Source organism: Hemiscyllium ocellatum, chromosome 21, assembly GCF_020745735.1.
Source record: "Hemiscyllium ocellatum isolate sHemOce1 chromosome 21, sHemOce1.pat.X.cur, whole genome shotgun sequence".
In the NCBI taxonomy this organism is placed as follows: Eukaryota; Metazoa; Chordata; class Chondrichthyes; order Orectolobiformes; family Hemiscylliidae; genus Hemiscyllium; species Hemiscyllium ocellatum.
This window is the reverse complement of record NC_083421.1, coordinates 17,233,433-17,258,838: the sequence shown is the minus strand read 5'-3', so window position 1 is coordinate 17,258,838 and position 25,406 is coordinate 17,233,433. Positions and strand designations below refer to the sequence as shown.

Here is a 25,406-nt window from a genome sequence, read left to right as displayed (position 1 = left end):
CCAGAAACGCAACTGAACTCACCACACAAACACAGTGGCTACAAAAGCAGGTCAGAGGCTGCGAATACTGTGGCAACTAACATCTCCTGACTCCCCACAGCTCCTTCAGCATTTACAAGACACAGGTCATGTGTGTGTTGGAATACTCCTTGCTTGCTTGGATGAGTGCAGCTCCAAAAATCCTCAAGAAGCTTGACACCATCCAGGATAACACAGCCCACGTGATTGACACTACATTAACAAGCAACCATTCCCTCCATCACTGATGCTCAGCAGAAATTCGCCAAAGATCAGCACTACCACTTCCATCTAGAAGGGCAAGGACAGCAGATACATGGAAACACTATCGCTATCAACTTCCCGTCCAACTCACTCACTATGCTGACTTGGAAATATATTGCTGTTCCTTTACAGTCACTGGGTTAAAATCCTGGAATTCCCTCCCGACTGGCATTATATGTCAACCCACAGCAGGTGGACTGCAGTGGTTCAAGAAGGTAACTCACCACCGTCATCTCAAGGGCAATTAGGGACAGGAAATGAATGCCAGCCAGTCAGCAATGCCCACATCCCACAAATGAACCAAAACAAAGTAAAGGGACCCGTTACTTTTCACAGGACACTCCGTGTGTAGAAGTTGGATCCGGGCGACAAAATGCATCCAAACCTGAAAGCTCACAAAGTCTTAACCAGACACACATGATCCACTCTGTTGAACTCCTTTTCATGTTCAAGGGAGAGAAAAGCATTCAACTGACCAGCCCTCTGGGAATTATAGATCATGCCCCAGATCAGGTGGATGTTGTGGTGGATGCTCTGGCCCAGGACGTTGTTGGGTTGGTCTTTCAGATTCCACCCAGTCAAGTCACTGCAGGATCTTATATGTCTCAATTAAATCATCTCTGACTTTTCTAAATTCGGAGGATTACCTGTCTAATCTTTCCTCATAAGATAATGTGCTCATTTTAGGCATTCATCTAGTAAACCTTTTCTGACGCATTAACATCCTTCTGTCAATATGGTAACCAATACTGTATAAAGTACTCCTGCAATAGCACCAATGCCCTCTACAACTGAAGTATAACTCCCTACGTTTGTATTCAATCCCTCTCACAATAAAACATAGCATTCTAATCGCGTACCTGATTATTTGCTGTACCTGCAGACTAATCTTCTGTGAATCATGCACTAGAACACTCAGATCTCTCTACATCTCAGAGCTCTGCAATTTGTCATCATTTAGATAATATGCTGCTGTTTAATTCTTCTACCAAAATGAACTATTTCCCACTTTCCCACTTTGCACTTGATTTGTCAGATATTTGCCCACTCAGTTAACCTATATATTCCTTCGCAGGCTCCTTAAGTCCTCTTCCCGTCCCTTGTTTTTATATTTTTGGCAAACTTTCTCTCATACTTTAATTTTTACCTTGTCATCAATCCTTTTGAGCTGAAAAATGTGTTGCTGGAAAAATGTCAAGCAGCATCCAAGGAGCAGGAGAATCGACGTTTTGGGCATAAGCCCTTCTTCAGGTTTCCTCGCCTCACCTTGTACCTCAAATTCTCCAATCCAGGCAGCATCCCAGTAAATGTCTTCTGCATTGTCTCCAAAGTCTCCACACCCTTCCTACAATGAGGTGACCAGAACTAAATGCAATAATAATAATTCTATGCAGAACCTCTTTCCTTGCTCTACCTATAAGTGCCTCTATTGACCACAACAACCTCCTAGTATTTAATTGGAGGACAGTTTTGCTTGTCCAGTGGTGGATGTTGGAGAAATATTGTGACAATGTAGAGATACTGGAGGAAGCGAGTGATGTGGTGGTGAGGAAGAGCTGTTGTGTTCAGTGTACATGGGAAAAATTACATAATGTTGAATTTGAGGTTGCACTTATGGAACAGAGGGTGCAATGACCTTGGAGATGAAAGAGAGATTGGAGGTGGATAATAGTTTTTAAGGAAAAGGGGTCACACCCAAAGAAAGTGATTGAGCAGCTAATGTGTTTCTTTAACAGCCTATGTAGGAGCAGCAGACATTCGAGTCGTCAAAGTTAACTACCAAGAATATGCATTTCTCCTGATCAACATGTCAAAAGGAGTTAACCATTCAAAGTCAGTGAACCTGTACGGTAAGAGATTTTACATCAGCTGCTCCACCCACCACTTCCTAAGGTTGATTTCTGGATCTTTAACTCAGTGTCCGTCTCCTAGGAAGGACAAGGAAACTTACAAAGGAGACCACTGAAGAGTTCAAAGAGTTTGCGTTGAGACAAGGGATCCCAGAGGACATGATCTTATTTCTGCCTGAGAAAGGTAAGCACATCAAGAGCTGCTGGGCCCCAGTGCAACCTGTCAGTCATTTCCAGCTGTGCACTGTTCCTTTAGAAAAACATCACAAAACACTGGTTTAGATTCCAGTAATGTAAACATTCAATTCCTCCATCAGTGATGCTCAGTAGCAGCAGGGTGTAACATTTATATGATGCACTGCAGTAACTCCACCAAGACTCGTTAAGTAGCACCTTCCAAACCCATGATTATTCCCCTGTAGAAGGACAAAGGCAATAGATGCGTGGGAATATGACCGCCAGCAATTTCCCTTCCGAAGCCACTGTCCTCCTGACCTGGAAATATATTGCTGTTCCCTCGATGTTGCTGAGACTATATCCTGGAACTTCCTAACAGCATTGTGGGTGGCTAGAACTACACTGCTGTAACTGGAATTGTTTGACAGGAAGCTCATCACCACCTTCTCAAGGGGCAAAGATATTGGGGCAATAAAGTCAGATTTTCCCAGTGATATTCCAGGAACATCTAGAGAAACAGACTGAACAATCCAACACCAGACACTTTTTCAACATTGTCAGCTCAATGTGCTGTTAGTCCTCTTATATTTAGAATTACTTTCATTCTAAAACAGAAAGAGAGAGGGGAAAGGAGAGAAAGGTTAAGAGAGACAAATTAGAGAAGAAAAGAGTCAGAGAGAAATGAAACAAAGTGAACATCAGTTCCCCTGTTTTGTACATGATATGGACTCACTGAGATCTGATTGCCATACTGTGGTTTGAATGAGGAAGATAATTCATGATTACAGAGCCTCCCGACCCCCCCAGGTTTGAATGACCATCATGAAATGTCAATGTTGGTTCGTGTTTACAGACAGGATCCTAACTGTGTATCTGTTTCTAACAGGAGCATGTGTTCCAAGGGACCCCATCCCAGAGTCATCAGTCAAGGTGAGGCAATCAGTCAGTCACTTCCGAAATAGTCAGCCATGAGGACAGAAGGTGTTGGAGTCGAGTGTCGCAGTGATCCGTTTTTGGGAGATGTACTGAGCAGATCAGCTCAGTGATGGTTCTAGGATATTGACAAAGTGAAGTGCTTAAAAGACTAGTGATGGGAACTCTGCTGACCAGGGTGGACCTGCATCTGTTACTGGGGAGATAGCAAACAGCTTGATTTGTGTTATAGACCAGGCCAGACCCCTCAAAATATTTTAAGAAGGTATCCTAGGCCCTAACTTTTCTTATTTTAAAGGCAGATGTGAAATGGATATTCCAGGTGTGATGCTGTTGGTCAAACCATTCAGCTTTAAGGAAAACAGAATTTATTTAAACATTACAGTTGAAGCACACGCAATAAAATAAAATTTAGAATAACTTAACTATCGGAAAACTTAACTGACCAACTTATACAGTAACTTAACAAAGGAACTGCTCCAATCCAATAACATCCCATAAACACACTCCTTGGCAAAAAATAAATTGAAACTCAGATTATGATGGGCGAAAGCAGACAAAGCTTTGGAAGGATATCGGGAAAGTAAGACCAATCTGAAAGGAGGAATTAAGAGGGCTAAAAGGGGTCATGAAATATCTTTAGCAAACAGGGTTAAGGAAAATCCCAAATCCTTTTATTCATATTAAGGACCAAGACGGTAACTAGAGAAATGGTTGACTCACTCAACAACAAAGGAGGAAAGTTCTGCATGGAGTCAGAAAAAATGGGTGAGATTCTTAATGAGTACTTTGCATCAGTATTCACTGAGGACATGGCGAATGTTAAGGTTAGGGATAGATGTTTGATTACTCTAGGTCACGTTGGCATAAGGAGGGAGGAGGTGTTGGGTATTCTAAAAGGCATTAAGGTGAACAAGTCCCCAGGTCTGGATGGGATGTATCCTAGGTTACTGAGGGAAGTGAGAGAGGAAATAACTGGGGCCTTAATAGGTACCTTTGCAGCATCTTTGAACATGGATGAGGTTCCAGAGGACTGGAGAATTGTTAATGTGGTCCTCTTGTTTAAGAAGGGTAGCATGGATAATCCAGGTAATTATAGACAAGTGAGCCTGACGTCAGTGATAGGGAAGCTGCTGGAGAAGATACTGAGGGATAGGATCTATTTACATTTGGAAGAAAATGGGTTTATCAGTGATAGGCAACATGGTTTTATGCAGGGAAGGTCATGTCTTACCAACATAATAGAATTCTTTGATGAAGTGACAAAGTTGATTGATGAGGGAAGGGCTGTAGATGTCATACACATTGTAATTCAGTAAGGCATTTGTTAAGGTTCCTCATGGTAGGCTGATGGAGAAAGTGAAGCTGCAAATGCCATTTATGTGCACGTGGAGAGACCTTGACACTGATCCAGCTTCCTCAGAGTCAGCTCTCAGAATGAACAGAACCTGTTTATATCTGTCAGCCAGGGACCTCTGACTGAACGAGATTAATAGCTCCAATCAGGGAACTCATATTCTATGAGTCCACCTGGCTGACTGCATTACAATCACAACATTCCACCCTCTCTAAGTCTGAGGACATAGGCTGGTTCTTTTTTTTTCTTTTTTGTAGCTCCTTCTTGGTGCATTTTAACACTGGCTCAGGAGCCTTCATTTCTGCCTCTGATATGGGCAGCGGGTATCGCATAGTATCTTGACTCTCGCGCCCAGAGTATCTTGAAAAAATTGATTCTCTTCTTCAAATGGCAAAGACGTTGAGGTGGCAACATCTGCCATGTCCATCTCAGATTTGAAGGTATCTTCAACGCTTGTCCGAAAGGGAGAACCAATGGGATCTAGAACAGTATCGATGAACTGGGTGCATTTTGGCTTCCTATACCATTTCAAAGTTTACAACTTTCACATGGTCCATGTGTGCCATCGGATTGTTGCACTTTATTGAATGTTACACATCACTGGACCTAACCTCGAGTCAACAATGCCTGTTACCCATACAGGGCCATTCCTGTGGTTCCTGCACCAAACCGGAGGGAAGTCTTCTCCCCAATAGCAACTCTATTGTGGCTATCCTTTAATTGCATGTGGGATGGACCTATAGTCAAATAGGAACCGGGACAGTTTGGTATCTTGTAAAGCTAATGGTTGTTTCTTTAAGCCTGCTTTCAAAGTTTGGACAGCTCTTTTTGCCAGAGCATAAGATGAATGGGATGGAGATATCCTCATATGTCAAATACTATTCGATTTTAAGAAATACTCAAATTCCCTGCTGGTCAGTGATGGCCCATTATCTGTGACCAACACCTCTGGGACTCTATACATTGCAACATATATGTATAGTTTTTTCTATCATCATCCCTGTGTTTTTTGAATGAACTCTGTGCATGTCCAGTGATTTTGAGTGGGAGTCCACAATGACTAAGAACATTGAGCCCATGAACGGACCTGCATAGTTAATGTGTAACTAGGGTTTACCTGGCCATTTGTGTGAATGTGATGCAGCTGCTGGCTGGAATTGTTGCCCTTGCTGGGATTCTGGGCACTGCCCAACCAATGTGACTATGTCTGCATTCAGTCTAGGCCACCAGATGTAAGTTCTTGCCAACATCTTCAATTTGAAAATGCCTGGATGATCTTGATGGATTTCAGTATCTGGTGGCAACCTTTGCTTGGGACAATCACACTTGCTCCTCAAAATAAAATACCGTCTCTACTGTGGTCTGGTCTCTCCAGCTCTATAGACGTTTCAGTCCTGGTAGTGATGGCCCTTTGGTTTTCCCCATCGCCATCAGCTGTTTCTGTTTTGCCTGGATCAGATGTTTCTGTGTCCAAAGTCTGATATTGTCAGTTGTGATGAGAAGTGTGTCCAGAAAATTTAAAAATCATTATGGCCTCTTTCAGTGGCAGTACCATTGGATGAGGCAGCTCAATCCTACCTGCCTCACAAACAGTGTTCCAATTTACAATGATGTGCACTGAGTATTGGAGCCAACCGCTGAATTCGGCCTGAAGCTATGGGCGGCACTGCCCTGTCCTCTTTAAATAGACCCAGCACGGCTTTGTGGTCTGCTATTATTACAAAGTTACAGCCGTAAAGGTACTTGTGGAAGATTCTGATTCCAAATATGACTGCCAAGCCTCCTTTCTCTATTTGGGCGTATTTATACTCTGCATGAGCCAAAGTCCTAGTAGCATACGCTATTAGGTGTTCCTCTCCATTGAGCACCAAAGAGCTAATACGACCCCAAAGCTGTACATGGAGGCATTGTAGGTCAATACCAGATCTTGCTTGGGTCATGGCGTGCCAACACATTAGAGGATGACAGCTGTTTCCTCACTTCTGTGAAAGATATGACTTGCCCAGGAGACAATTTCCAATGCTGACGTTTTTTTAAGAGCTAATGCGAAGGTGCCAGGATGAAGGCCTGGTCATGTGTGAACTTTCCATAATAATTCACCAGTCCAAGGAAAGATCTTACCTCCAGTACAGATGTGGGAGCCCGGACACCTTTGATCACCCTCACTTTACCTTCCAACGTGTGTAGCTAGGTCTTGTTGACTCTGTAGCCCAAGTATGTCACTTTGTGTTCCTGGAACACACAGTTTTCACTTCTAAGGTGTAAGCCCACCCGGGAGAAATGACTAAGGACTTTGTCCAAGTTATCTAAGTGTTCATTATTGGTCTTCCCTGTTATTAGCATGTCATCCAGATAAATGGTGACCTGGAGTGGACCTTGTAAAATATTCTCTACCATCCAACACAGGGTGATGATATCCCAAATGGCAGAAATGTATATAAACCCTAATGGATATTAATGAAGGAATCCTCATCTAATCACAATTGCAAGTACACTTGGCTCATGTCCAGCTTTGTGAAGAACATTGCTCCCTGTCAGCTTTGCATTTAAATCCTTTACGCAAGAGAATGGGTATTTATCCAGCAGTTTATTATTTGTTTTAATGAACGGCAATTTATAATTTGTTTAAAATCCCACTAAAGTGAACTGACTCATTGGTCTTCACAATCAGTGTGACCAGTGCTGCCCAAGCCACAAACTGGACTGGTTTGAAGATCCCTTTCGTTTTCCAGCCTTCTGATTTCTGAGTAGATTTTTGCCCGTAAAGCAAAGGCAGTGGGCGCAGCATTGCAGAATTGTGGAATTGCTTCCCAGCCAACAAGCAAGTCGCCTCAGCTCTTTTCTAATCAAAAGGTTTTGAGTCACTCTAGGTGAATCTTTCACGAATGATTTCGCCTCATCAAGCTTGGACTCGAGACTTTTATTCCAATCAATATTAATTGAACCAGCTGCTTCTCATAACAGACTGGAACTGAAGTTGTATCCTGAATGTGCAAAGGTTCCCTAGTCTCGGTTCTCGGTCTAGACAGGGCCTTGCACTAACTTAAGGTTGGAGTCCAGAGTGAATTTTGTTAAAGACTGTTTATGAGATCACTGAAACAGATGTGCCGGTATTGACCTCCATTAGAACAAGACGGCCATTTAAGTAGATGTTTATTTTGATTGATTCAGAGTTGCTAAGCAATTTAAGTGTTCCAAATGGATGTAAGTGGACTTTTGTCAGTGTGCACTTGTCTGGATAGCAGCGTATAAGTTCTCTTACTCAACATATGTCTAGTGGGACTCTTTTGCTGTTTCAAGTCTGCATTCTGGCAGCAACAACAATAGTTTGTTGGTCCAGATCCTGAAGAAAATTTTAAATGTTGGCTTGGCTTTGTTTTGGGGTTTTGCTGTGGGCTGACCTAGAGTCCCTCTGTTACGTATATGTCCTGAGTGAGACTCTGCAATTGGCTTCATTTAAATGGTATTCCCCAAGCTGAGTCAGCCCGGTGAGGGTGTCCACTCCCATTGGAATACCCTGCAACTCATATGTTCCATCGAATCCCTACAGTGTGAAAGCCAGACATTTGGCAGATCAAATAGGAGAAAATGAGGACTGCTGATGCTGGAGTTCAGAGTCGAAGAGTGTGGCGCTGGAAAAGCACAGCCGGCCAGGGCAGCATCCGAGGAGCAGGAAAATCGACATTTCGAGCATAGGCTCTTCATCAGAAATGGGGGAGTGGCCCAAGGGGGCTGAGAGATAAACGGGAGAGGGGTGTGGACTGCTGAGAATGTAATAGGGAGATGAAGATGATACGTTGGGAGGAGGGTGGGATGGATAGGTGGGAAGGAAGATGGACAGGTAGGACAGTTCAAGAGGGCGGTGCCAAGCTGGAAGGTTGGATCTGGGATAAAGTCGGGAGAGGGGATCTGGGGAAACTGGTGAAATCTACGTTGATCCCGTGTGGTTGGAGGATCCCAAGGTGGAAGATGAGGCGTTCATTCTCCAGGCGTTGTTTGGCTAGAGTTTGGCAGTGGAGGATGCCCAGGACTTGCATGTCATTGGCGGAGTAGGAGGGGGGTTGTCAAAGTGTTTGGCCACAGGGCAGTGGGGTTCTTTAGTGCATGGATCCCAGAGATGTTCTCTGAAACATTCTGCAAGTTGGCAACCTGTCTCCCCAATGTAGATGAGACCGCATTGACAGCAACAGACACAGTAAATGACGTGTGTGGAAGTGCAGGTAAATCTCTGTCAAATGTGGAAGAATCCTTTGGGGCCTTGGATGGAGCTGAGGGGTGAGGTGTGGGCACAGGTTTTGCACTTCTTACAGCGGTAAAGGAAGGTGCCAGGAGGGGAGGGTGGGTTAGTGGGGTGTGGGGGGGGGCGCCTAACAAGGGAGTCATGGAGGGAATGGCCTCTTCAGCATGCAGACGGGGTGAGGAGGGAAACATATCCCTGGGGTGGGGTCTGTTTGTGGATGGCAGAAATGGCAAAGGATGATGCGATGTATCCAGAGGTTGATGGGGTGGAAGTTGAGGACCAAAGGGGTTCTGTCCTTGTTGTGATAGGAGGATGGGGTTCAAGGGTGGATGTGCGGGAAGTTGAGGAAATGTGCTGGAGGGCATCATTGACCATGTGGGAGGGGAAATTGCTTTCATTGAAGAAGGAGGCCCTCTGGGATATTCTATTGTGAAATTGGTCCTCCTGGGAGCAGATGTGGCAGAGGTGGAGGAATTTGGAATAAGGGATGACATTTTTACAGGAGGAAGGGAGGGAGGAAGTATGGTCCAGGTAGCTGTGGGAGTCAGTCGGTTTGAAATAGATGTCCATGTTGAGTCAGTCGCCAGAAATGGAGATGGAAAGGTCAAGGAAGGGGAGAGAGGTGTCTGAGATGGTCCAGGTGAACTTGAGATCGGGGTGGAAGGTGTATGTGAAGTTGATGACCTGTTCAACCTCCTTGTGGGAGCACGCGGTGGCGCCGATAGTCATCGATGTAGCAGATGAAAAGGTGGGGAATGGTGCCAGTGTACCTACAGAAGATAGACTGTTTCACGTACCTGACGAAGAGGCAGGCATAGCTGGGTCCCATGCAGGTGTCCATGGCTACCCCTTTGGTCTGGACGAAACCCCTTTGGTTTGAAAGAGAAATTGTTGAGGGTGAAGACCTGCTCAGCCAATCGAATGAGTGTGTCAGTGGAAGGGTACTATTGGGTCGGAGGGAGAGGAAGAAACGGAGGGCTTAGAGGTCTTCATCATGGCAGATAGATATGTACAGGGACTGAATGTTCACGGTGAAGGTGAGCCTTTGGAGGCCAGGGAAACAAAAGCCATGGAGGAGGCAGGGGATGTTGTTGGTGTCCTGAACCTATGTGGAGAGATCCTGGACCAACGGGGACAGGACAGTGTCAAGGTAGGCAGAGATAAGTTCAGTGATGCTGGGGCAGGCTGAGATGATGGGTTGACTGGGGCAGTCAGGTTTGTGAATTTTGGATTGGAGGTAGAACTGTGTGGTGCAGGGCTCCCGGACTATGAGACTGGAGGCTGTTGGTGGGAAATTCCCTGGGATGATGAGGTAGACGATGGTTTGGGAGGTAATGGTTTGGTGATGAGAGGTGAGGTCATGCTCAAGGGGTAGTTGGAGGGGTGTCCACAAGTTGGCATCTGGTTTCAGTGGTGTAGAGGTTGATCCACAAATTACCTGGTGTGGGGCTGGTATTGGGAATGGGGGCAGAGACTATCTCTGGGGCGGGGGTGTGTGGTTATGGTGTCGTGGGTGACATTAGCAGCGGACGTAATGCTCACCCTGGGAGTCAGGGGGCCGAAAGTCGTGCCTCCGGTGGCATATGTGGGGACAGAAGTGATGTACACGATGTTGCCAGTGGTGTTCTGAGGCGGTGGCAATCGGCGGGGGGGGAAACGTCACATGTTGGATACACTTTGTGGTTGTTTCGGCAGGGGTGGATCTTGCAGCGGTCACACAGGTGGTTGTCTTGGCTGCACATCCCTGATCCCAGGCCATCCAATTCCACTTGTTGCATTTTCCAATGGCAGATACAGTGAATGAAATCGACGTTTCGGGCAAAAGCCCTTCATCAGGACTTTTGCCCAAAACGTCGATTTCACTGCTCGTTGGATGCTACCTGAACTGCTGCGCTCTTCCAGCACCACTGATCCAGAATCTGGTTTCCAGCATCTGCAGTCATTGTTTTACCTAGATACAGTGATTGTTTGAAGTTTGGTGGGGTTTCAGCTAATGGGGGTTTTGCATTGTTACATCAGTAATTCCCAAGCCAAAATGTCTCTCGGCAGCTCAATAAGTGTTGAACCAAAGTCACATACCTCTGCTAGTCATCTTGATCTAATCCACAATCACAATACGGATTCCCCTGGCTATTGAATTTCCCAGTTCAGGCAGCATCCAACGAGCAGCGAAATTGATGTTTCGGGCAAAAGCCCTTCATCAGGAATAAAGATGAAGGACTTTTGCCCGAAACATCGATTTCGCTGCTCGTTGGATGCTGCCTGAACTGCTGTGCTCTTCTAGCACCACTAATCCAGAATCTGGTTTCCAGCATCTGCAGTCATTGTTTTTACCTATCAAATTTCCCAGTAAAACCAATAGCACCTGAAAATTAAAGGAGACTTGGGTTCATAATATTCCTTAACTAAATCTGTCAAAACTTGAAAGGTTTTAATATCTGGTGCCTCAGGGAAAGGTAGACTCCTAATAACCAAAAAAGCTGTGTGTCCACAAGCTGTCGGACTTGCTTATTGCTTTATATCTGCCCAATGTCATTTCCCAGAAAAAATAATGCTTTCTTTCCACATACTGGCCTCAGTCTTTGATGGCAAGATTGAATGAGTCAAGCTTCCATGTAATGGCTTGATGGATTCCAAGTAATGGATAAGCCATGGGAATTGCAGGGTTACAAGGATAGGGTTGGGGGTCAGTCTGGGTGGGAAGTTCTTTGGAGGGTAGTGTGGACTTGATGTGCCAAATGGCTGGCTTCCATGATGTAGGGATTCTATGTAATGTATGAGTTACAGGATATTCTGATGGAAGTGGACACCCTTGCCAGGCCGACTGAGCTTGGGGACCACCGTTTGAATGATGCGGGTGGCATGGTGGCTCAATGGTTAGCCCTGCTGTCTCACAGCATGAGGTACCTGGGTTCAATTCCAGCCTTGGGCGACTGCCTGTGTGGAGTTTGTACATTTTTCTCATGTCTGCATAGGTTTTCTCCCACAATCCAAACGTGAGTATATTAAGTGCCCATTGTGTTCAGGGATGTGTAGGTTAGGTGCATTAGTCAAGAGAAATGTAGACTATTAGGGTAGGGGAATGGTTCTGGGTGGGTTACTCTTCAGAGGGTCAGTGTGGACGTGTTGGGCCAAATGGCCGGTTTCCACACTTTGGGGATTCTATTCTATGATGCCAGAAATGCTTACCCCAATCAAAAATTAGACTTGCATGTGAATTATTTGAGGAGTATGCCTTCCTCTTGTCACCACTGAAGTAACTCCAAAGACTGGTATCCCATCACTAATTCACCCTGTATTAATACACGAATAATCCTTCACATGGTCCAGCTCCTTCAGAGCCAGTTCTCAAAATAAACAAGGGGTCTGACACGCTTGTTCTGCTCTACTCTCTGATTGGACCAGATTAACAGCCCCCATCAGGGAACTCGAACTCTATGAGTTCATCTGGCTGACCGCATTACAATAATTACACTCTAACTTTGGACTTCCCTATCCTGGGAAAAACAATATTGGCTATTTACCTTATCCACGACCCTCATGATTTTATAAATCTATGGATGGTCACCACTCAGCCTTGAACCTGACAGGGACAAAAGCCTATTCAGCCCCACCCTTTTGCTCAAAACCTCTAACCCTGGCAACATCTTTGTTAATCTTTTAGATTAAATCCCATACAGTATGGAAAAAGGCCCTTCGGCCCAACAAGTCCACAACTCCCCTCTGAAGAGTAACCCACCCAGACCCATTCCTCTACCTTATATTACTTGCACATCTTTTGGATTATGGGAGGAAACCAGAGCACCCAGAGGAAACCCGCACAGATGCAAGGAGAATGTACAAACTCCACACAGTCACCCGAGGTCAGAATCAAACCTGGGTCCCTGATGCTACAAGGCAGCAGTGCTAACTACTGTGCCACCATGCCCCCCTTTTCAAATTTAACAACATCTCTCCTACAGCAGGGAAACCAGAACTGCATGCAATATTCTAAAAGTCCCGTACAGCTGCAACATGATCCCCCAAATCTTGTACTGAATGCACTGACCAATGAAGACAAGCATGACAAGTCCTTCATCATCAGGATCAGTCTTGTAAACCAGCTCTACCCTCCTCCAATGACAGCAAACCCTTCCACAGATTTTGAGATCAAAATTGTTCATAATATACCAAACGTGGTCTGACCAGAGCGTTACAAAGTCTCAGCAGTGCATCCCTGCTCTTGTAGGAGAAAGTGAGGTCTGCAGTTCCTGGAGATCAGAGTCAGAGTGTGATGCTGGAAAAGTACAGCAGGTCAGGCAGCATCTGAGGAGCAGGAGAATTGACGTTCCGGGCCACAGCCCTTCATCAGGAATCCTGATGAAGGGCTCTGGCCTGAAACGCGATTCTCCTGCTCCTCGGATGCTGCTTGACCTGCTCTTGTGTTTGAGCTCACTTGAAATGAATGCAAATATTGCATTTACCCAACTGCCAGCTGAATCTGCATGTTAAACTTTAGAGAATCCTGAACGAGGACTCCTAAGTTCCTTTGTACTTTGGATTTCTGAAGCCTTTCCCATTTAGAAAATAGCCTATATTTCTATTCTTCCTATCAAAATGCATAACCTCACACAATGTATTCCATCTGCCACTTCTTTTCCCACTCTCCTGGCCTGTGCCAGCCCTTCTGCAGCTTTCTTGCCTCTTCAACACTACCTGTTCCTCCATATCTTTGTGTACTGAAAGATACACATTGTCCAATGTATGCAGGAGGGTTTCCAGACACAATATGTAGACAGGCCAACAAGAAGTAAGGCCATACTGGATTTGGTTCTGGGTAACAAACCAGGCCAGGTGTTAGAATTGGAGGTAGGTGAGCACTTTGGGGACAGTGACCACAATTCAGTGACTTTTACTCGGTGATGGAGAGGGATAAGTGTGCACTGCAGGGCAAGAGTTATAGCTGGGGGCAGGGAAATTATGATGCAGTAAGGCATGACTTAGGATGCGTGGCTTGGAAAAGTAGGCTTCAAGGGAAGGGTACAATTGACATGTGGAGCTTGTTCAAGGAGCAACTATTGAGTGTCCTTGATAAGTATGTACCTGTCAGGCAGGGAGGAAAGGGTCGTGTGAGGGAGCCGTGGTTTAATAAGGAATTGGAATCCCTTGTTAAAGGGAAGAGGGCGGCCTATGTAAAGATGAGGCGTGAAGGTTCAATTGGGGCGATTGAGAGTTATAAAGTAGCCAGGAAGGATCTAAAGAGAGAGCTAAGAGCAGCAAGGAGGGGGCATGAAAAGTCCTTGGTTGATAGGATTAGGGAAAACCCAAAGGCTTTCTATCGGTATGTCAGGAATAAAAGAATGACTAGGGTAGGAATAGGTCCAGTCAAAGATAGTAGTGGGAAGTTGCGTGTGGAGGCTGAAGAAATTGGGGAGACACTGAATGAATACTTTTTGTCAGTATTCACTCAGGAACAGGACATTGTTGCCGATGTGAATATTGGGTCACAATTAATTAGAATGGATGGCTTTGAGGTATGTAGGGAAGACGTGTTGGAAAATCTGGAAAGGGTGAATATAGATAAGTTCCCTGGGCCTAATGGCATTTATCCTAGGATTCTCTGGGAAGCAAGGGAGGAGATTGCAGAGCCATTGGCCTTGATTTTTATGTCCTCGTTGTCTACAGGAATAGTGCCAGAAGACTGGAGGATAGCAAATGTGGTTCCCTTGTTCAAGAAGGGGAGTAGGGATAACCCTAGTAACTATAGGCTGGTGAGTCTTACCTCTGTTGTGGGCAAACTCTTAGAGAGAGTTGTAAGGGATAGGATTTATGAACATCTGGATAGGAATAATGTGATCAAGGATAGTCAGCATGGTTTTGTGAAGGGCAGGTCATGCCTCACAAACCTTATTGAATTTTTTGAGAAGGTGACTAAGGAGGTGGATGAGGGTAAAGCGGTAGATGTGGTGTATATGGATTTTAGTAAGGCGCTTGATAAGGTTCCCCATGGTAGGCTACTGCAAAAAATATGGAGGTATGGCATTGAGGGGGAGTTGGAGGTTTGGATTAGGAATTGGCTGGCTGGAAGAAGACAGAGGGTAGTAGTTGATGGTAAAGGTTCATCTTGGAGTGCAGTTACCAGCAGTGTTCCGCAAGGATCTGTTTTGGGACCATTGCTGTTTGTCATTTTTTTAAATGACCTGGAGGAGGAGCTAGAAGGTTGGGTGAGCAAGTTTGCTGATGATACGAAAGTCGATGGAGTTGTTGACAGTGAGGAAGGATGTGGCAGGTTACAGTGGGATATAAATAAGCTGCAGAGCTGGGCAGAAAGGTGGCAAATGGAGTTCAATGTAGCTAGGTGTGAAGTGATTCACTTTGGTAAGAGTAACAAGAAGATGGAGTACTGGGCTAATGGTCGGATACTTGGTAGTGTGGATGAGCAGAGGGATCTTGGTGTCCATGTACACAGATCTCTGAAAGTTGCCACCCAGGTAAATAGTGCTGTGAAGGAGGCGTATGGCATACTGGCTTTTATTGGTAGAGGAATTGAGTTCCGGAGTCCTGAGGTCATGTTGCAGTTGTACAAGACTCTGGTGCGGCCGCAACTGGAGGATTGTGTGCAGTTTTGGTCGCCATACTATAGGAAGGATGTGGAGGCACTGGAACGGGTGCAGAGGAGGTTTACCAGCATGTTGCCTGGTATGGTAGGAAGATCGTGTGAGGAAAGGCTGAGGCACGTAGGGCTGTTTTCATTGGAGAAAAGAATGTTTAGGGGTGACTTGATAGAGGTGTACAAGATGATTAGGGGTTTAGATAGGGTTGACCATGAGAACCTTTTTCCACATATGGAGTCAGCTGTTACTAGGGGAGTAAAAAATGAGGTCTGCAGATGCTGGAGATCACAGCTGCAAATGTGTTGCTGGTCAAAGCACAGCAGGCCAGGCAGCATCTCAGGAATAGAGAATTCGACGTTTCGAGCATAAGCCCTTCATCAGGATGAAGGGCTTATGCTCGAAACGTCGAATTCTCTATTCCTGAGATGCTGCCTGGCCTGCTGTGCTTTGACCAGCAACACATTTGCAGCTGTTACTAGGGGACACAGCTTTAAATTAAGGGGTGGTAGGTATAGGACAGATGTTCGGGGTAGATTCTTTACTCAGCGAGTCGTGAGTTCATGGAATGCCCTGCCAGTAACAGTGGTGGACTCTCTCTCTTTATGGGCATTTAAACTGGCATTGGATAGGCATATGGAGGAAAGTGGGCTAGTGTAGGTTAGGTGGGCTTGGATCGGCGCAACATCGAGGGCCGAAGGGCCTGTACTGCGCTGTATTTTTCCATGTTCTATGTTCTATAAAAGATTCTTCAATTTTCTGGATCTTATGTAATTCCTGAATGTTTTCTCCGTCTCTCTCTCTCTCTCTCTCTCTTTGTCTCTCGCTGCACAAGGATCGCAAACGGCGAGCATTGGACAAGATGAGGAAGGGTCTGTCCTTGGCGACTTCGTGAGCATAACTCATACTGCAGGTGAGAACAGCATGGGACATGGTGTTGGCTTTAACACTGGCTCTCTCACTGAGAACAGAGGGGAAAATTCCTTTGTAAAGCAGTCTGAGAGTAACTGTGTGAAGATTGGTCCTGATTCCCAGGCTATTGGAGTGAGAGGGGTTGTAGAACTGGGTGGCCCTCCGAAGGGTTATGATTAGGGTTAGCATTTGGATTAGGACATTTTATGGATTTGTTGTTGTTTGCTTTTGTTCTGGAGAATCCTGCCAACTAACACCTGATCCTGGGCCCTGCTTTAGCATAGCATTGAGGTTCAGCCACAGCGCAAAGGCCAGTCAGACTTGTCATGGAAACAGAAGCAACATCAGACAGAGCAGGAATGTTTGCAGAGATGTAGGGCTGGAGGTGAGATAATCCCCAAGCTCAAACAGTAGTATACACTCCTCTGTCAATATGGTGACTGACAGAGCCATGGAGTCACTATGATGCAGAAGATGGCCATTCTGCCCATTGATGTCCATGCTGGTTTGACATGCAGCAATACAATTAAGTAACAACTCTTTATTCTATCCTACATTCTGTTACATTTATTTTGCTCACTTGCCCAATCAATTTCTGTTCCAATTATTCATTGTCTCTGCTTCCATCAGTGCCAGAAGCTGCAAATTCCAGGTTACTTGCACTTGCTGCTCTAAGCAAATCTTCTTCACATTCCCCTACATCATAGAATCCCTACAGTGTGGAAACAGGCCCTTTGGCTCAACAAGTCCACACCAACCCTCCGAAGAGTAACCCACCTAGACCCATTCCCCTACCTTATTGCTCAATATTTACCCTTAACTAATACACCTAACCCGCACGTCCCTGACACTATGGACAGTTTAGCCTGGCCAATCCATCTTACCTGTACATCTTTCGACTGTGGGAGGAAGCTCATGCAGACATGGGGAGAATGTATAAACTCCACACAAACAGTCGCCTAAGGCTAGAATCAATCCCAGATCCCTGGCGCTGTGAGGTAGCAGTGCTAACCACTGAGCCACCATGTCGCCATTTGACAGAATTTATATCTTACTCAACACTTTGAACCAGTTCCCTGCTGTACCATCAGTGCGAAAGAACAGCTTTTCCATATCTGTCTTACAAATACTGTTTATAATCCTGTACACCTTGATTAAATCACCCCTTAGACTCCTTTACTCCTAGGAGGACAAACCCAGATATCCAACCTAATCTCATTGTTAAATCTTTCATTCCTATAACCATTCTAGTCACTCTCCTTGGCACCCTCTCAGGAACCCTCTCATCTTTCTTCAGGTGTGATGGCTAGAATTGAACACAATATCCTCATTACAGCCTAACCTGAACCTGGTACTGGTTCTACACCACTTTTCTTTTGTACACTATAATTCTACTCATGAATTGGGGTGGCATGGTGGTTCAGTGGCTCAGTGGTTAGCACTGCTGCCTCACAGCACTGGGGACCCAAGTTCAATTCCAGCCTTAGGTGACTATCTGTGTGGAGTTAACATGTTCTCCCTGTGTCTGTGTGGGTTTCATCCCACAGACCAAAGATATGCAGGTTGGGTGAATTGGCCATGCTAAATTGCCCACAGTGTGAGGGGCATTAGTCAGAGGGTTACTCTTTGGAGGGTCAGTGTGGACCTGTTGGGTGGAAGGGCCTGTTTCCACACTCTAGAGAATCTAATCATGAAGCCTAATGTCCCAACTGCTTTGCTCTTCCAAAGTATGACGCACATGATTTGGTCCATCATTTCCAGCACACTTCTTACAGCTGTCATTTGATCATAACTGATTGAGACCCCAAACAATCTGGATCCAGAATGGAACCTGGCTTGATAGATCATGAGTTTTATTAATGCTTTTCATTCACTGTTCTACATGACCATGCAGCTTGGTCAGGGTCGGTAAGATTGATATCTTGAGGTTTTTACTTCTTTATTTGTCTAATTGATTCCTATGGCCTATAATGCTAGACTGTTTATTTCTTTGCTTTACCAATTTCTTTTTATTTCCCAAGAATTTGATCTTAAATATCTGCTTCTGGATTAGTGGTGCTGGAAGAGCACATCAGTTCAGGCAGCACCCAAGGGGCAGTAAAATCGAAGTTTCAGGCAAAAGCCCTTCAACAGAGAGCCTGAAGGGTGGAGAGATAAATAAGAGGAGGATGGGGATGGGGAGAAAGTAGCATAGAGTACAACAGATGAGTGGGGGAGGGGATGAAGGTGATAGGCCATAGAGGAGGGTGGAGTGGATAGGTGGAAAAGAAGGTAGGACAAGTCATGGGGACAGTGCTGAGCTGGAAGTTTGGAACTGGGGTGAGGTGGGGGAAGGGGAAATGAGGAAACTGTTGAAGTCCACATTGATGCCATGAGGTTGAAGTGTTCCGAGGCAGAAGATGAAGCGTTCCTTCTCCAGATGTTGGGTGGTGAGGGAGCGGCGGTGAAGGAGGCCCAGGGCCTCCATGTCCTCAGCAGAATGGGAGGGAGAGTTGAAATGTTGGGCCACGGGGCGGTGTGGTTGATTGGTGCGGGTGTCCCGGAGATGTTCCCTAAAGCGCTCTGCTAGGAAGCGTCCAGTCTCCCCAATGTAGAGGAGACCGCATCGGGAGCAACGGATACAATAAATGATATTGGTGGATGTGCAGGTAAAACTTTGATGGATGTGGAAGGCTCCTTTAGGGCCTTGGATGGAGATGTGTGAGGAGGTGTGGGCACAGGTTTTGCAATTTCTGCGGTGGAAGGGGAAGGTGCCAGGACGGGAGGGTGGGTTGTTGGGGGGGCGTGGACCTGACCAGGTAGTCATGGAGAGAACGGTCTTTGCAGAAGGAGGAAAGGGGTGGGGAGGGAAATATATCCCTGGTGGTGGGGTCCGTTTGGAGATGGCGGAAATGTCGGTGGATGATTTGGTTTATGTGAAGGTTTGTAGGGTGGAAGGTGAGCACCAGGGGTGTTCTGTCCTTGTTACGGTTGGAGGGGTGGGGTCTGAGGGCGGAGGTGCGGGATGTGGACGAGATGCGTTGGAGGGCATCTTTAACCACGTGGGAAGGGAAATTGCGGTCTTTAAAGAAGGAGGCCATCTGGTGTGTTCTGTGGTGGAACTGGTCCTCCTGGGAGCAGATATGGCGGATGCGGAGGAATTGGGAATACGTGATGGCATTTTTGCAGGAGGTAGGTTGGGAAGAGGTGTAATCCAGGTAACTGTGGGAGTCGGTGGGTTTGTATAAAATGTCGGTGTCAAGTCGGTCGTCATTAATGGAGATGGAGAGGTCCAGGAAGGGGAGGGAGGTGTCAGAGATGGTCCAGGTAAATTTAAGGTCAGGGGGGAATGTGTTGGTGAAGTTGATGAATTGCTCAAACTCCTTGTGGGAGCACAAGGTGGTGCCAATGCAGTCATCAATGTAGTGGAGGAAGAGGTGGGGAGTGGTGCCTGTGTAACTACGGAAGATGAACTGTTCTACGTAGTCAACAAAGATTCAGGCATAGCTGGGGCCCATACGGGTGCCCATGGCTATCCCTTTTTTCTGGAGGAAGTGGGAGGATTCGACGGAGAAATTGTTAAAGGTGAGGACCAGTTCGGTCAAACGAATGAGTGTCAGTGGAAGGGTACTGTTGGGGACGTCGGGAGAGGAAGAAACAGAGGGCTTGGAGGCCCTGGTCATGGTGGATGGAGGTGTAGAGGGACTGGATATTAATGGTGAAGATGAAGCCTTGGGGGCCAGGGAAATGGAGGTCTTGGAGGAGGTGGAGGGCATGGGTGGTGTCTCGAACATGTGGGGAGTTCCTGGACTCGGTGGGGGGTGGGGTGGGGGCGTTGGTGGGGAATGGGACAGTGTCAAAGTAGGTAGAAATGAGTTCAGTGGGGCAGGAGCATGCTGAGACAATGGGTCGGCCAGGGTGGTCAGGCTTGTGGATCTTGGGAAGGAGGTAGAACCGGGCAGTGCGGAGTTCCCGGACTATGAGGTTGGAAGCTGTGGATGGGAGATATCCTGAGGTGATGAGGGTCTGTATGGTCTGGGAAATGATGATTTGGTGATGGGGGGTGGGGGTCATGGTCGAGGGAGCGATAGGAAGAGGTGTTCTCGAGTTGGCATCTGGCTTGAGCGCTGTAGAGATCAGTGCGCCAGACTATCTACAGTGTCCCCTTTATCTGCTGGATTGATGGTGAGGTCGAGATTGGAGCAGAGGGATTGAAGGGCTGCGCGTTGTGAGGGTGAAAGGTTGGAGTGGGGGAGGGGTGTAGACAGTTTGAGGCAGTTAATGTCCCGGCAGCAGTTGGTAATAGGCCAGCGCAGGGTGTTTCAGGTGGATACAGTGTGTTGGAGGTGGGCGAAGGGGTCTCGGAAGGTGTGTGGGAATCCTGATTATGAAAGTAAGCTCAGAGGCGGAGGCGGCAGAAGAGTTCAACGTCACGGCGTGTATTACATTCATTGATGCGTGAGCGGAGGGGAATGAAGGTGAGTCCCTTGCTGAAGACTGATTGTTTGTCCTCAGTGAGGGGGAGGTCTGGAGGGATGGTGAAAACTTGGCAGGGCTGGGAGCTGGGATCTGGTGTGGGTGTGGAGCTGGGAGTGGGGGCGGAGCCTGTTACTGGAGTGGGTGTGGTGGTGATGGGGGGGAATGGAGGTGGAGTCAAAAGCAGGGGTGGTGTTCCCCTCAGGGTTCTGGGGGGCGGGGATGGTAACAGTGGGATCTGTGGGGGGTGTATCAGCAGAATGCAGGTGAGTGCCGTTGGTGGGGGCGGAAGTGGTGGCAAACACGGCGGGGGGGGGGGGCGGAAGTCACTGAGTGTGTGACATCAGCGATGATGTGAGGGGCGGAAGTGATGTTATTGTGGTGCATGAGGAATTGTGAGGAGTGGAAGTGGCTGTGGGAGCGGCCATGATGGGGGCAGAAGTGACGTCATCAATCAGCGTGGGGATGGTGGCTACACCATCCGCATGGCTAATGACGTCTGAGCATTTCAAGAGGCCGGGGCCTCCACTTCCTCCAGAACAAAGGGGTAGCCATGGGCACCCGTATGGGCCCCAGCTATGCCTGTCTCTTTGCTGGCTACGTAGAACAGTTGATCTTCTGTAATTACACCGGCACCACTCCCCACCTCTTCCTCCGCTACATTGAAGACTGCATTGGAGCCACTTCGTGCACCCGCGAGGAGGTTGAGCAATTCATCAACTTCACCAACACATTCCCCCCTGACCTTAAATTTACCTGGACCATCTCTGACTCCTTCCTCCCCTTCCTGGACCTCTCCATCGCCATTAATGACGACCGACTTGACACCGACATTTTATACAAACCCACCGACTCCCACAGTTACCTGGATTACACCTCTTCCCAACCTACCTCCTGCAAAAATGCCATCCCGTATTCCCAATTCCTCCGCATCCGCCGTATCTGCTCCCTGGAAGACCAGTTCCACCACAGAACACACCAGATGGCGTCTTTCTTTAGAGACCGCAATTTCCCTTCCCACGTGGTTAAAGATGTCCTCCAACGCATCTCCCTCCACATCCCGCACCTCTGCCCTCAGACCCCAACCCTCCAACTGTAACAAGGACAGAATGTCCCTGGTGCTCACCTTCCACCCTACAAACCTTCACATAAACCAAATCATCCGCCGACATTTCCGCCACCTCCAAATGGACCCCACCACCAGGGATATATTTCTCTCCCCACCCCTTTCCGCCTTCCGCAAAGACCGTTCCCTCCGTGACTACCTGGTCAGGTCCACGCCCCCCAACAACCCACCCTCCCATCTTGGCACCTTCCCCTGCCAATTGCAAAACCTGTGCCCACACCTCCTCCCTCACCTCCATCCAAGGCCCTAAAGGAGCTTTCCACATCCATCAAAGGTTTACCTGCACATCCACCAATATCATTTATTGTATCCGTTGCTCCCGATGCGGTCTCCTCTTCATTGGGGAATCTGGACGCCTTCTAGCAGAGCGCTTTAGGGAACATCTCTGGGACACCCGCACCAATCAACCACACTGCCCCATGGCCTAACATTTCAACTCCCCCTCCCACTCTGTTGAGGACATGGAGGTCCTGGGCCTCATTTACCACCGCTCCCTCACCACCCAACATCTGGAGGACGAACGCATCATCTTCTGCCTCGGAACACTTCAACCCCAGGGCATCAATGTGGATTTTAACAGCTTCCTCATTTCCCCTTCCCCCACCTCACCCCAGTTCCAAACTTCCAGCTCAGCACTGTCCCCATGACTTGTCCTACCGGCCTATCTTCTTTTCCACCTATCCACTCTCTGACCTATCACGTTCATCCCCTCCCCCACTCACCTATTGTATTCTATGCTACTTTCTCCCCACCCCCACCCTGCTCTAATTTATCTCTCCACCCTGCAGGCTCTCTGTCTGTATTCCTGATGAAGGGCTTTTGCCCGAAATGTCGATTTTACTGCTCCTCGGGTGCTGCCTGAACTGCTGTGCTTTTCTAGCACCACTAATCCAGAATCTGGTTTCCAGCATCTGCAGTCATTGTTTTTGCCTCTTAAATACTTGCGCCTAGGTGCTTGTTGTCTAAGATGATGCTGTGAAGCAGAGAGTATAAACATTGCACCCACCCCAACTCACCCCTTCCTCATCCCTATAAACCAGATTTCCCATGGCTAACCCATCTCGCCTGCACATTCTTGGACACCACGGGCAATTTAGCATGACCAATCCACCTAACCAGTTTGGACTGTCGGAGGAAACCAGAGCACCCGAAGGAAACCCCAGAGAAATGGGGAGAAAGAGCAAACTCCACAGACAGTCATCTAACGGTGGAATCAAACCTGGGTCCCTGGCACGATAAGGCAGCAGGGCTAACCACTGGGCATTTGACTCTGGTGTTGGTACAAGTGGGTGTCAAGGAAATAGAAACATGTTTTACACGTGCAAGGAATGTGAGGAATTTTGTGACACTGTCCTATAAGGTACAGTGTGCATGAGGGCTTGGTTCAGGGGTAGAGGGGGTTACTGACAAAGAGTCATAGAGAGGTACAGCATGGAAACAGAAATCCATGCTGATCAGGTATCCTAACCTAATCTAATCCCATTTGCCAGCATTTGGCTGATATCCCTTTAAACCCTTCCTATTAATACACCTGTCCAGATGCTTTTAAATGTTGTAATTGGACCAGCCACCATCACATCCTCTGGCAGCTCATTGCATACAAACACCACCCCCTACATGAAAAGATCACCCCTTAGGTTCCTTTCAAATCTTTCCTCTCACCTTAAACCTGTGCCCTCTAGTTTTGGACTGCACTATTCTGGGGAACATACTTTGCCTATTCACCCAATCCATGCTCCTCATGATTTTATAAACCTCTATAAGGTTAGTCCTCAGCCTCTGACACTCCAGGGAAAATAGCCCCAATTTATTCAGCCTGTCCTTGTAGCTGGAAACATCCTTGCAAATCTTTTCTGAACCCTTTTGAGTTTCTCAATATCTTTCCTACAGCAGAGAGACCAGAATTGAACACAGTATTCCAAAAGTAGCCAAACCAATGTCCTGTTCATGATGTCTCAACTCCTATACTCAGTCCACTGACCAATAATAACAAGCATATCAAATGCTTTCTTCACTATGCTGTCTACCTGTGATTCCACTTTCAAGAAACTATGAACCTGCACTCCAAAATCTTTTTATTTGGCAACACTCCCCAGGACCTTACCATTAAATGTATAAATCCTGCCATGATTTGCCCTACCAAAGTGCAGCACCTCACAATTATCTGAATTAAACTCCATCTGCCACTCCTCGGCCCATCTGATCAAAGTTCCATTGTACTCTGAAGCATCCTGCTTGGCTGTCCACTATACCACCAATTTTGGACATTAACCCTTAACCCTTTAATACTGCATATATTTCGTTTATTCACTTGAGCAGCTAATTCCTAATATATTTTAGCTGGTAGTCACTCTATTTCACTGTTTATTTCCATTTCACGGTTGAACTCTCAATCACCATCCTGAGTTCTACTGGTGGCTGAAGTGAGACAGTCAGGCCACAAGTGTCCAAAGGGATAAAGGGAGGCTGGAATCAGAAGGTTCCTAACCATTCACTGGATGAGGGGAGGGGGGCAAATATTGCGAAAAGGATAGAGCCTCCCTGAAAGCAGGAGGGAAAGTTTAAACTGAAGGAAACGGCTTGGTGCTACACTGTGTGGCACTAACTTGTAAGCAGCTGTGACAGCACTGACGCTACTCTCTTTTACAGGAGACGCTGAGCTTCTGGTTGTTTCCAAGAAAATGTAGCTGGAAGTAAAATCAAAAAGCAATGACAGCAACGTTGGAAATGACCATTAAAGAGATGATTTTGAGTGATCCATCAGACACGTTGTACGGCCTGATCCTAAAGGGTAGAGGGTGGGAGTTTACACAAATTCTGGCTCAGTGTTGTGACCATGCTTTCAAATAATAAATAACAATCAATAACAACCATATTTATCAAGATGACTCTGTCATCAAAAATACTTGTGTCTCCAGCGTGCGGATTGTTCAATGTTCAATGTTCTGATCGACACGAGGAATTCTAAGATGCTCTGAGAGAGACATGGACCAAGAGTTACTGCTCCATTTCCTGTCTGTTTTAGCGCAGTGTATCTGATTTCACCATCACCAACAACAAAGAGCATGGGATTTTGAGAGCAAATTGTGTTCTCATATTGATTCTCTCATGTGATGCGGCTGTTGGAAGAAAGGTATCCGCTCCTCCCTTGATGGGGTGTTATTGGGATACCTCCCTGAACTGCTGCAGTCCATTAACATTGACTGTCCAATAGAAGCCCAGTGACTCACTTGGCCATCTGCAGCCATCTACCTTACTGTGGCTCTCTATGTAGACCGTAGCAGGGAAGGATGGGTGTAGGAACGTAACCCCCACCGAGGAATGAAAACTTAGGAGGCAGGCAGAATTCAGGCAAGTGGAAGGTGTTTATTCAAGCAAAAACTGGTTAATGCAGGGAGAGGACCAAAGAATCCTCCTTGAATCTAGTCTTTACGTACAAATGCAATTATTTGCTTAATCCTTGGCTCAGATCAGAAAAAGATCA

The 25,406-nt window shown here is 46.7% G+C and overlaps 1 protein-coding gene across 1 annotated transcript in view; it reads left to right on the top strand.

The window, feature by feature from the left end:
• Positions 1 to 24,739, top strand: part of LOC132825999 (protein AMBP-like) — a 36,143-nt gene extending 11,404 nt beyond the window's left edge. Inside the window, exons 4-8 of the mRNA XM_060841707.1 lie at positions 2,019 to 2,132; positions 2,215 to 2,316; positions 3,196 to 3,239; positions 16,265 to 16,342; positions 24,572 to 24,739. Of these exons, the coding sequence (XP_060697690.1) occupies positions 2,019 to 2,132; positions 2,215 to 2,316; positions 3,196 to 3,239; positions 16,265 to 16,324 (320 nt within the window). The 3' untranslated portion in view covers positions 16,325 to 16,342; positions 24,572 to 24,739. The remainder of the gene's footprint in view (positions 1 to 2,018; positions 2,133 to 2,214; positions 2,317 to 3,195; positions 3,240 to 16,264; positions 16,343 to 24,571) is intronic.
• The last annotated feature ends 667 nt before the right edge of the window (positions 24,740 to 25,406 follow it).